This window comes from Panthera tigris, chromosome C2, assembly GCF_018350195.1.
Source record: "Panthera tigris isolate Pti1 chromosome C2, P.tigris_Pti1_mat1.1, whole genome shotgun sequence".
NCBI lineage: Eukaryota > Metazoa > Chordata > Mammalia > Carnivora > Felidae > Panthera > Panthera tigris.
The window spans coordinates 54,479,799-54,492,546 of record NC_056668.1 but is presented as its reverse complement, the minus strand read 5'-3'; the positions used below and the strand labels follow the sequence as shown (position 1 = coordinate 54,492,546).

Below are 12,748 nucleotides of genomic sequence, written 5' to 3'. Positions count from 1 at the left end.
GCTAAAATTAACAACTCAGGAAACAACAGATGTTGGTGAAGATGTGGAGAAAGGGGAACCCTTTTGCACTGTTGGGAAGAATGCAAACTGGTGCAGCCACTCTGGAAAACAGTATGGAGCTCCCTCGAAAAATTAAAAATAGAACTACCCTACAACCCAGCAATTGCACTACTAGGTATTTATCCAAAATCGCAAAAATGCTGATTCAAAGTGGCATATGCACCCCAATGTTTATAGTAGCACTATCAACAATAGCCAAATTATGGAAACAGCCCAAGTGCCCACTGATTGATGAACGGATAAAGGTGTGGTACACACACACACACACACACACACACACACACACACACACACACACGGGAATATTACTCAGTGATTGAAGGAATGAAATCTTGCCATTTGCAACTACTGGATGGAACTAGAGGGTACTATGCTGAGTAAAATAAGTCAGTCAAAGATAAATATCATCTGATTTCACTCAAACATGGAATTTAAGAAACACAAAAGATGAACATAGGGGAAAGGAAGGAAAAATAAGATAAAAATGGAAAGGGAAGCAAACCATAATAGACTCTTAAATACAGAGAACAAATTAAGGATTGCTGGAGGGGTATTAGGTTGGGGAATGGGTTAAATGGGTGATGGGCATTAAGGAGGGCACTTATTGGGACTTGTTGGGATGAGTACTGGATATTACACATAAGTGATGAACCACTGGGTTCTACTCCTGAAACCAATACTACACTGTATGTTAGCTAACTTGAATTTAAATAAATGAATTTATTAAAAAATGGCATCTTGTAAGTGGAAACTCACAAGACATTAGCTCAGATTTCACATACTAAATATCTGGATGAACACACAAAAAAGGCAGTTTGTAAACTACCATGAAACCAATTTCTTCAACTACTTGTAAACCCACTAACTATAGAACTAAAGTGATCCTCAAGTCACTCTGAAGCACACTTTGGTTTCTATCGGTACAGACGTAGTGCATGTGCTCTTTCACCATAAGATGTTAGAGAAACCTGCAGCTAATACAAAACACCCAGTGGGCCAAGAGACCACTGGAGTTGCCAGGGATTCTACACTGTACCCACCAAATCCAAGGAGACAGAGGCACCGATGACATTTTTACCAAGATGGATTAACTCCTAGGAGGAGCACCTGACTTCCAAGGTCAGGCCTGAAGCCAGTGGTTCTCATACTTTAGTATAAACCAGAATGGCCCAGAAGACTCCCTGAAACAGTGATTTGCTAGGTCTCACTCCAGAGTTTCTGGTTTGGTAGGTTTCAGGATAGAGCTCAAGGAATTGCATTTCTAACAAGCTCTCAGTGGCTACAACTGTTGCTGATGCAGGTACCACACTTGGAGAACTACTCCTATAAGCATAGTGTTTCTATAACATTTTCCTTTCCTCCTACTGTTGTTGTTCATGGGGCCTGTGGTTGGGGAAGAGAAGGTAGAAGTTGCAGCTGCAACAATAGCACTTGGCACATGGGAGCCTTCAAGTCCAGGCTGCCATTCAAGACAGACAAGTAAGTGAGGTTACGGGCACATGGAATCAGGCAACCTTTCTCATGATTCCAAATATGTACATCTGTCTTGTCTGGCAGTTTGATCCTAGTTTATCCACTTCACTTTTAAAGCCCATCTGATGATAGTTTGAGTCCACTGGCCCACACCCATCACAATTAGACCAGTATTAGGGAAGAGCAGATTGGCAGATGCACGCAGAGAACTCATGTAGCATCAGTAAGCAAACTCGACGAGGCACAGTGTCTTGAGTAATTTTGCACAAGTGGCCATGGATGGGCAAGGGAGAGCACACCTAGAGAGCCCTGTTTAGGCAGAGAACAAAGCTTTCTCAACAGACATTCCTGGCTGCTGCAGGTGGGGAACTCTTCTGAAACTGGAGAGGAGACTATCAGCCTGACATGCAGACAGCTACTCTGCAGCTAATTTCAAAGGACATTCATATGCTCTAGCCTTTACTCTTTCTTTTCCTAGAAAACTTGCCCCTCTAAGGATACAAAAGGCAGTCTTTGAAATCTATTTCTTTCTACACCTTGCTCCATAGAGGAACAATAGTGCAGTAAAACGTTGCCAGTGGAGCTGGGACTAAGAGGTACAGTGAGGCCTCAGAGTGGTTTTGGCTAATGCCAGTATTCAAGGGTATTTTTGTATACAAACAAGGAAGTGGGGAGCTGCCTTAGCTGCTGGGAATATTTCTGAAGGGCTGGACTATGTCATTAAATGCTGTAGATGGTATCTGTCAGGAGAGATGACACATTTATTTCTATTCTCGTTGTACATTCTTTGTAGGTCAGCCAGGGCTCTGCTTTGCCTCATCCTTACTCTAGGGCCCAGGCCGACAGAGCAGACACTGTCTGGAGCATTGCTGATTGCCATGATGTAGGGAAAGAAAGAGTGGTAAATTACAAGCTAGGTTTTATGCTTTTGTCCAGAAGTAATACACTTTACTGGCTACAGTGGGTTGAATAGTATCCCCTCAAAATTCATGTCCATTCCTGGATCTTCAGACTGTGACCTTATTTTGAAACAGGAACCTTTGCAGGTGTATTTAGTTAAGTATTTGGAAATAACACTGTAATTAGGATGGACCCTAAATCAAATGACTGGTCTCCTTACAAGAAGAGGGACGGGGCACCTGGGTGGCTCAGTTGGTTGAGTGTCTGACTTCAGCTCAGGTCATGATCTCGCAGTTCGTGTGTTCGAGCCCCGTGTCGGGCTCTGTGCTGACAGCTCAGAGCCTGGAGCCTGCTTCAGATTCTGTGTCTCCCTCTCTCTCTCTCTGCCCCTCCCCTGCTTGGACTCTGTTTCTGTCTCTCAAAAATGAATAAATGTTAAAAAAAAATTTAGAAAGAAGAGGGACATAGAGATGTTAAAGGCCATGTGAAGACGGAGTCAGAGATTAGAGTGTTGCAGCTCAAGCCAAGGAACTCCAAGGACTGTCAGGATCCACCAAGAGCTAGGAAGAGGCAAGGAAGGATTCTTATCGAGGACTTCAGACAGAGCTTGGATCTGTTGACACCTTATTTTCAGACTTTGAGCCTCCAGAACTAGGAGAGAATAAATTTTTCTTAAGTCTCCTCGTTTTTTGGTTTTAGGGTAGACCTAAGAAAACTAATCCACTGGGCAAAGTAAGTCACCTGTGATACAAACCTCTCTGGAGCTCAGTTTCTTCACATACACAATGGATATGAACAACGCTTCCCTTACTGAGCTGTTACAAAGATAAAGGGAATAAATATGAAAAGAACCTAACTGTGGTACACACAATAATGCCTCCCAAAGATTGCCAAACTCTAATTCCTGGGAATTTGTGAATATGTTGCCTTACATAGCAAAAGAGAGTTTGTGGATGTGATTAAGGTTACAGACCTTAAAATAGGGAGATTATCCTGGATTACCGAGGGGTCCAATCTAATCACTTGAGCACTTATAAAAGTAGAAGAGGAAGGCAGAAAAGTCAGTCATAGAAATGTGGCAGAGGAAGGGGAGGCAGAAGAAACGTGATAACATAAGAAGGATTTAATGTACCACTGCTAGCTCTGAGATGTTCAGAGACCACATGCAACTACACACAATGACCCAAAAGAGGCCTCTAGATGGTAAGCAGCCCCCCTAACCCCAGATGGCAGCCGGCAAGAAAATGGGGACCTCAGACACTGAACTCTGCCAACCACCCAAATAAACCTGGAAATGGATTCTCCCCTAGAGCCTCCAGAAGGGAAAGCAGCCCAGGCAACGCCTTGATTTTAGCCCTGTGAGACCGGAAGCCAAGAAACCAGCGGAGTCCAGTGGACTTCTGACCTACAGAACTGTAAGATAATAAATGAGTGTCGTTTTAAGCCCCTAAATTTGTGGTAGTTTGTTCTGCCAGCAATAGAAAATAAATGCATTAGCACAGTGAGGTCTTGGTGCATAGTATGTACCCACTACATGTATGTTATCTGCCATCAAAGGGAAGAGTTAGGCAAGATACAGAGGGGCCTTCCCAGGACCCCAAACATTACATGCTCTCAAAGAAATAAGCCTGCTGTGATTTTACAACCTAACCTAGAAGCTGGCTTTCTCTCGTGCTTTCCAGCTGTCATGTGTGGGCCCCCTACATGGGTAGCCTCCAGCAGCAGCAGCAGCAGCAGCAGCAGCAGCAGCAGCAGCAGCAGCAAGAACAGGAGGAGGGGGAGGGGGAGGGGGAGGAAGAGGAGGAGGAAATGCTGTTTCCCCTGACTTAGGTAAAACACGCCTGTGCACATCTGACATCCAGAAGGAAAGTTACACCAGAGCCAACTGTCAGCACTCTGGTAGCATACTTCTCACCTGGAACCATTAAGTCCTGCCATCCTCGTATATGGAGGCAGTTTCTGTTCCTAATATTTGCTCCTAACTGAAGCACAAGCAAGGATGAAGAGCATTTCCTGCTGCTAAAGCCTTCCTTCTGTCCCCCTAAGCCAAATCCATCTCTCCAACCACATGTCAATATCTCCCAGCTGCCTAACCATCCAAACCTAGTCCTTAACCAGAGAGCACAGACTCTCCTTGCTACATCGCTTTATTTGATGACTGGAGCTCCTATGCTTTAATAACTAGGTCAAGTTGAAATAACATCCTAGGACACTGGGCCCTGAGCCAGGTGTCAGAGATGTGGGCCACTCGGCATTCAATCACTAACAAAGTGTTCAGAAAAGCAAGAGGATTAAGGGCTACCCACTGGGCACAGACATGTGCCTCTAGCTTGAATCAAATGTAGACATTTTGCCAAGTCCCAGTACTTCTTCAAGGCTCCAGACCAGCAACTGGTGATCCTTTTGATAATAATTTTCATTTCTATTCTAGGAGAACCATCTCACTATAAGGAGACTATAATATTAAGAGCTAATATTGTGTGCTTACTGTATACCAGGCACTGTTTCATATAAGTGTAAAGTGTTCACTTATTACACTGTTAAGGCGATTTGAAGATTTAATTTCTATTATCTTTATCATCTAGCTTTACAAATGAAGAAACTAGGGCTCAGAAAGTTTAAGTAAACTTGTCTAAGGTTACCTGGTAGTACATGGCTGGAGCTGTAACTCAAAGCTAGACTAAAGTTTTCTATATACTACATACCACACTGATTTCTTTAGGTCCCAACCAGGCACTGTGCCAGGCCCTGGAGATGCAAATATACCCAGGAAAAAATTCATTTTCTCCTAGCTGACATGATAGAAGAGGAGACAGATATGTAGAAAGAAGTATGTATTGATATATTTTATTAGCAGCATGAACAAAGTATGATGGAAGAGGTAATTAAATCCTTTAAGTGGTGGAGAATTATAGAAAAGAGGAAAAGTAGCATTTGGGAAAGGCTTCTTGGAAGAGATAGAAAAAGGACAAGGGAGATAGACATAAATGAGAGACAGAGAGGAATTATCACATATAAGTGTGGACAAAATGCTCGTTATCTCTCTCTACCCTTGTTTCTTCATTGCTAAAACGGAGATCATAATATCTGTTTCAAGGCTGTTATGAAGACTAATTTAGGTGATAAATCTAATGTGTATTACCTCTGTTTAAAACACTCTAATATGTATTACTCCCTTGCCTTCCACCCTCCCCTCCACGACCCCCCCCCCAAAAAAAAATCCCTTATGTAAAGATAAGATGAGCTCAAAATCCAAATAAAAAGGTTTGGGAGCACTAAAAGGGAAACATAAATGTAAAGCGGTTAGATACTGGAGAGAAGAGCCCAAGGTTATCTAAGAGAGATTTGGATTCTATCTGTGGAAAAGGCCTCCTCTTGCTTCACCATCAAAACACATTCCCAAGAGTAGAAATAGTCACCCAGGTGGCCTCTCATTCACCTGACATGAGCCTACTGCATTTTCTGCACACAGCTACACTAAGCTCATAGCCTCGGCAGCTCCTAGTATGAAATAGAGCATCCCTCAATCTCTACCTCTGAAGATTGGGGACAGTCCTTCCCAGTCACTCTTCAGCTTTGGGGGGGTCGGTCGGTCTCAGGGACAGCTGACAGCCTTATTTAGCCAACCAGCTGCTCTGTGATACACAATGTCCCGAATGCTCAAAGTCTGGTGGATGATTCTTTTGTATCCATATAAGCAGCAGTTGGAGGAGAATCCATCAGTCCCTTTGGTAGCCTCAGGGTGTCAAGGCTGCCATTCAAATCATTACCACCATAATTATTAACCATTATTTTAGTGAGATATCTGCTAGGCAACTGTTTTTCTTTTTTTATAATCATTAAAAAACAAATTTCACTGGAACAATGCTTGCCTCAAGTCACATCAACACATTTATTAAACCCCTTCTGTTTTCACAGTTCGATAGGAAGTCTTGGAGGAAATACTTAAAATATTCTCTGAAAGAATCGATAATGCTGTGCACAAGAGGTCCAGACCAAAAAAAAATAATAATAATAATTATAGAAAAAAGTTACACACGTATACAATATACTGCGACAGTGTCGGGGGGGGGGGGGTGGCAATTGTTATTTCCTGGATTTTATTACGACAGGGATGGGGTGCAATGGAAGAGACATCACGGGTAGAGGATTTGGAGAAGCAGGATCCTGTGGTGAGAAACTGCTTTCTTTTCCAGCGGATAAGAGAAAAACAACCAAGGGGAGCAGACCTATATGCACCCCATTAAGGTAGCCACCGGAGACGGACTCTTTAAGGAGTTAGTTCACCATTTAGGGTTAAGTGTTACCGGTAGTTGTAAAAGGGCTTTCGCTTCAGGAAGAAGGATGATGATTCAGTGAGACAGTCAAAGGCCTTGTCCACATTTTGAACCCATTTTTCAAGCACGCTAACCCCGAACGGTGTAGCGGGCTGCAGGAGTTGGGGTCACTCACCAGGCTCAATTGAGGATCCTGGGAAGGGACGTCTTGAGTGTGTCAGCCAACGTTTACAACCGTGCCTGACTGAACCTGGGGGCTTGGCGTCAACCACACCTAAAGATGTTTACCACCGCGACGGAAGGTGCTGGAGGAACCCTGTTCAGAGGAGAAACACACTAAAGAACAAGGCGAGAAAGCGCGAGGGGAGCCCACAACCGCACCGGAAACAAAAGCTTGTGGGGCAGGTGGACCGAAGCGGCGCCCAAGAGGGCGAGCGGGACCTCGCCGCAGACAGGCCCGCCCCCTCGCCCAACACTCAGAGAGGCGCCCCGGGCTCCCAGACTGTCGGGAAGCGTAGCGACGCCCCTACGCGAGTGCGCTCGCGTTGAGGGGTGGGGGGGCCGAGGCGGCAATTAGGGGGCGCAGGCACAGGTTCGGGCGAGGACGCGGCAGGAGGGGCTCGTGTGGGCGGAGACGCCCAGGTCGGGGAAGAGCAGCGCCAGGCGGCGCTCCTGAAGCGTGACGGTGGGAGTGAGAGCGGAAGAGGACCGTTGCAGGGAGGGCACGGGGCCCTGGGTGGTGTGAGAGGCACGAGAGAACCGCGGAGAGGGCGGGGACAAGGAGGTCCCGGGTAAACGTAGGAACACACGCTCAGCCTCCTGTGGCGGCTGGCGAATACACCGTGGGGGTGGGGACTGGAGGGTGGCGGGACGTGACCCGCAAGTCCGGCGCGTGCCATTGCGGGGGAGCGGGATCCAGACCTCGTCGGAGCAGACCGGAGCGCGGACTCGAGCCCGCAAAGCCGAAGGGCTTCGCGTCAACAGCCCCGGCGGCGGGGCGGGGGCGAGTGCGCGTGCGCGTATCGCGCGGCGGGAGAGCGGGAGGGTGGGAGGGGAGCGAGCGGGGGGGGGGTAGGGGGGGGGGTGGCAGGAGCGCGCGTGCGCACGGCCAGGCAGCCTGGGCGGCGGGTCCTGCCAGTGACGGACGGCGGCGGCCGGTCCTGCTTGTGACGGCGGTGGCGGCAGATCCCGCCTGTGACTGCTTCGGTGGCTGCTCCAGACACCTGCGGCGGCGCCGGCGGCGACCCCCACGGCGGCCGCGATGTGGCCCCTGGTGGTGCTGCTGCTGCTGGGCTCGGCTTGCTGCGGTGAGTGGCCCCTTTTTCCTGGGTCGGCGACTCGTGTCTCGGCGCCCCCGCGGCGCCCCCGCGGGTGTGTGGGCTGCTCCCCGGCTGGCTCGGCGTCGCCCTGGAAAGGGTGGTCCGAGCGCGGGACGCTCGGGCCCTGCACGCTCCGGGTGCGAGCGTAGGAGGGCCCTCGGGTAATCCTGCGCCCCCTTCCTTCCTTTCCCTTCTCTTCCTTTTCCCCCCTCGGTGGGAGAAGAGTTCCTCTCCTTCCCCCCCCCCCCCACCCCCCGTACTCCACCTCCAGATGCACACCGAAGAAGGTTCTGAGCCGTGCACCTCGCGCAGAAATTAACTGTGGAGAGAAAGGGCGCGATCGGAGGCGAGGGGTGGCAACTGTTGGGGGCCCCCCTCTTTTGCACCCCGCTTCCTCCTCTGTGTTTAAACGCATTTGGGGATGAAGGAGGGAGAGTGGGAGGGCCCGGGCCTCTTGCGATAGAAGTGCGCATTTCGGCGAAGTCTGCAAGATGGGATTTCTCCTGTTTGCCCTCCCACTTGAACATAGGAGTTAAGGAAACATAAAGGACACAATTAAGTTGCATTTCCAACCCAGCATTTAATAGGAAGAATATTTTGAGTGCTTTTTTTTTTTAACTCTAGAAATAAGCTACCTGGAAACTCTCGCTACCCACCCCCACGCCCTATTGCCCGTTCCAAGTTTTTCTACTTTATTTGGGCGAAGCGTCTTAATAGTAATACAGATTTCGCTTGAAATAAGAAGACTGTAACCTCTATAGAGTCCAAACATATTTGCAGCAGAGTGGGATTTGGTGTCTTTCAACGCCAAAGGCGTTTGGTCCCCCCAGGCTTTTGGAATCCATTATCCTTTTTTTTTTTTTTTTTTTAAACGTGTGCTTCCTCTGTAAAAAGTGAGGGATAGGAATTTTTGTGGTTCTCTGGTGCCTGTCATACTTCACATCTGTACAGTCTTCTGTGAACTTTTTGTAAGATTCAGAACTGAATTTTAGTAAAAGTAGGAAGCAATTGTTAAATTGAATTCTAGAATGCTAAATTAATTAGATTTTAAACCGATTATTAGCCTCCTTGTGTCATTTATAAAGGTTTGTGACTTCAAGCCACTTCCATTATGCCTTTAAATCCTTGGTTACCACTTTCCTCAATCTCTGAAACATCCTGGGTTGTTGGAGCTGTTAATGATATCTTTATTATCTAAAGAGTTGTTATTAGATAAGGTAGTATTTTCTTGTTATCATTAGTGACTTATTGCCATTACTATTACTATACCTAAAATAATACTGCTTTCAGAAACCTGTTGTAGGATCAGAAAGCCTTCATGTTGAACCAAATTGCAAATTTGTAATAAAATATCAATAACTCAGACCATTGGCATCAAAGCTAGTCTGAAGAATAAGAAGTGTAAGTCATATAGTATTTTATAAACAGAGGTCCTGTTTTCAAGCAGATCGGAAAGAACTGTTATAATGGTACTTTTGGAGATAGGATTTTTGTTAGGCCATATTTAATAATGGTTAAGATCACATGTAATTGGTACTCATTTACATACAATATAAGTATGCTCAAGTCCCCACAGTCACAGAATTCACAATTTATAGTATTTTATTGTAGTTAGTTAATAACCCGGAAAAAAAAAAATAGAGGCATTATACTTTTGAGTTTTGTTGACTATAAAACAAGAAGTGATCGTGTTTGTCATAAGATATAATAGATTTTGTGTGTGTTTAATATGTGGTTTTAAAAAGGACATGTATGAAGATATGTTAACAGTCTCAGAACACGAGTAATTACCAACCAGGGTATTTAAGAGACTGAGTTTAGAATCCAAAATGAGTAAGAAAGTCACATATTTATAGGTTTATTTGTACTGAAGTTTGATTTTGCTTTCAGTTTCATTTATAGATGACTGTTAATCGAAGGCATTTTTTTGAAGACACTACAGTTTCAGTTGACCTTTGTGGTAAAAGAAGTTATCTAAAATGCTCCTTTCATCTACTTTCAGGCAAACTGCCACCCCCCTGTTGGTTTACAAGATGCAGAATGAATTACTAGGCTCCTTTCCTCCCCCCTCCCCTATAAGCCCAATTATACTTTTTTTTTTTTTTAAAGCACATCAGCAGTTTCAGTAGTTTTCAGCAACTGGCAAATAAAACTTTACTCAAATAATGGCAGGGACATTGACTGTCTTTTCAGTGGTTGAATGATTTTTCTTTGTTCAAAGTGAGTTTTTAAAATCAAGGGTACACTGATTAAAAAACATTTTTATTATCTACGTCTGGTAGTAACGTGTCTTGCTTAAATGAAAATGTTTTCTTTTCTCTTAAAGAATGTATTATTTTTAAACACAAGTTGCCATTTTAAGGAAGTAAATGCCTATTTAAAAGTACTTATTTATGGGGCCTCCCCAGCAGTCTAGAGGCAGTGTGTTAAAGCATTACACTAAATGCCTACCATTAGGACATTTGCTCATGCTGTCATCTGTATTTTGGCAGATGTTTTATCTTTGCCACTGAGCTGTTAATGGAGATTTGAAAGACCAGGTTCTAAAGAAGAAAAATAGGTGTTTTTCCCAAGTTTGATAAATAATCAAGTCCACAGTAATCACTCATATTATTAAAACCAAGTTTGTATTCCTTAATGTTAGTTCATCTTTAGCTATATAGGCATTGTTTTTAATACTTTAATGTTCTTTTTGTGATACAATTTTCCTATAACCATTTCAGCCATCTTACAGGTTTTTGCTGTTACCTTTTTATATAAGATAAAAATCTCTATATTTTTATATCTTGTGTCTCACTCAGACTAATATAGTGCACTCTTGGGTTGTCATAAAGCTACTTTTACTTTGTGTCCTAGTGCAGATAGTAGTTCCATGACAAAAGAGCAAAAATAATAGTGTAGGATTGATTTTGTTAAACTCATGTAGTACTAAAGTACATAGAGCACCCAAGAAATTTGATCCTGATATACCTAGACTAAGGACTTTTCCTTGTCATTACATAGAGTTGAAATGGAAATTATAAGTTCTAAACTCTGAATATTACATTTGCTATCTGTGGAACAGTTATATAAGACTCAGAATCTGGTCAACCCCAGAGTTTGAGATTAAGAGAATAAAAGTGCATATTTGAATACATGTCACACTTACAGTCAAAAGGTAAGGTAAGGCATTTGGCAACTGCAAGGTCTGTCAAAACTACTTTTTCCATTTTGAGCAAATATGAGCCCATGCTATGCTCTAAGCACTTTGTAAGGCCCTCTTGTGTATAAGAGATAAATTTCAGATCTTTTGCTTCTCAGTAACTTAAAATGTAGTATATAAAGGATAGGAAATTTTGTTTGTTTTTATCTCCTGGTGACATTTAATATATTTTAAGTGCTTGAGAAGCCCATAATTCTGGATGTTACTAACTTGAAACTTTCTCTCCCTTGCAATTCTAGGTTGACCACTTCTGTCCTTATAAGGCCACTTTAAATCTAGTGGGGGATTACTGAACACCTGTGGACACCCCTACTTTCCTCCAGGCCTTTTTTGGTCTCTGTTGGGGAGAGAGCTGTCTAGATCCTCCTTTTTGACCCTAATTCTAACCCGATTCAGTTTGAGACTCCAGGTCTTCATACCAAGGGCTTGCTCTAATGGCAAAAACTGGTAGGATTCACTTTGAGCTGTTATCTTCACTCATGAGCTTTGCTTCATTTACCTTAGTGACTGTTAGGCTTCTTACCCCATTCCTGAACATCCATTTCAAGCAGATAATTAACTTCCTACTCTACTGCAAAAAATAGTGATGTGTGGTGTGGACTCGCTCAGCTTCCCTCCCACCATTACTAAACTTATCTGCAATATCTTAAGCGGCCTTCATCTCATTCTCCTCCCTCCCCCAGTTTCAGAAGTATACCCATTCACCTTTCCAAGGAAAGGTTCACCTGTCTACAGCTCTTTCACTTCCACCATCTTGGAGACTTGCCCAGACAGCTTAATTCTTTCATCTTAGATCTCTACCTTTCCATTGGCTTCTTCCACACATGCTTAAGTTTTACCCCATTTGGTCTTAGATCTTTCATCTTAGATCTCTCCTTCTCCATTGGCTCCTTACACACATGCTTAAGTTTTACCCCCTATTACAAACAAAGGAGAAAAACCAAAAAACCTTGCCCTTGTCCCCTTCTCCAGACTCTTTCTGTTGCTTTCTCTGTCTGCTTTCTTACACTGCCAAATCTATTGAAAAAAAATAACTGCTTCTTCCTTCTTCCCACCCATTCACTTCCCAGTGCATGATGTTTGCTCCCACTAGTCTGCTGATATTGGTGTAGATAAAGAAGCTAATAATGTAGTTTTTAATCTAGAGGCTGTCTTTACTCATACCATTTAAGAACTATTTTGTTCATATAAAGACCCTTCTTTGGTGGTCTGCAGTGGTATTCTTTGCTGCTGTCACTTCTTTTTCTCACTTCCTTGATTTGTTCCTCTTTAATGATTTTTCCATAAATCTTGGTGTTCCCCAACATTTTATTCTCTTCTTCCTGCTGTTTGCTTTGCAAGTACTCTCTGGGCAATCTTGATTATGCTCACAATTTTCACTTACCAGCTGTTATCTTGGTGATTCCCAGGTATTAATAGTTCTGACCTTTCTTCTTAAATCCAGATCCATATGACCTGGGAACTATTGGACATCCTCATTTCATTGTACTGCAGGTACTTTAATACCTAGCCTATTA

The 12,748-nt window shown here is 44.0% G+C and overlaps 2 protein-coding genes across 17 annotated transcripts in view; one reads left to right on the top strand and one right to left on the bottom strand.

Moving 5' to 3' along the window:
• The window catches only part of LOC107181218 (basic proline-rich protein-like), an 84,440-nt gene extending 76,694 nt beyond the window's left edge, over window positions 1-7,746 (bottom strand). For 8 of the 9 annotated variants that reach the window (XR_006222075.1, XR_006222077.1, XM_042998628.1 and 5 more), the window contains exon 1: window positions 6,886-7,746. Coding sequence is in view for 6 of the 9 variants with exons in the window: in XM_042998628.1 (XP_042854562.1) it covers window positions 7,187-7,609 (423 nt within the window). In the remaining 3 variants the exon portion in view is untranslated. The remainder of the gene's footprint in view (window positions 1-6,885) is intronic. The other variant, XR_006222076.1, reaches the window with a different exon arrangement.
• A 61-nt stretch (window positions 7,747-7,807) lies between these two features.
• The window catches only part of CD47 (CD47 molecule), a 47,419-nt gene continuing 42,478 nt past the window's right edge, over window positions 7,808-12,748 (top strand). For 5 of the 8 annotated variants that reach the window (XR_006222071.1, XR_006222073.1, XR_006222072.1 and 2 more), the window contains exon 1: window positions 7,809-8,017. Coding sequence is in view for 4 of the 8 variants with exons in the window: in XM_042998625.1 (XP_042854559.1) it covers window positions 7,972-8,017 (46 nt within the window). In the remaining 4 variants the exon portion in view is untranslated. Of the gene's footprint in view, window positions 8,018-12,748 lie in introns of all 8 variants that reach the window. The other 3 variants (XM_042998626.1, XM_042998627.1, XM_042998624.1) reach the window with 2 other exon arrangements.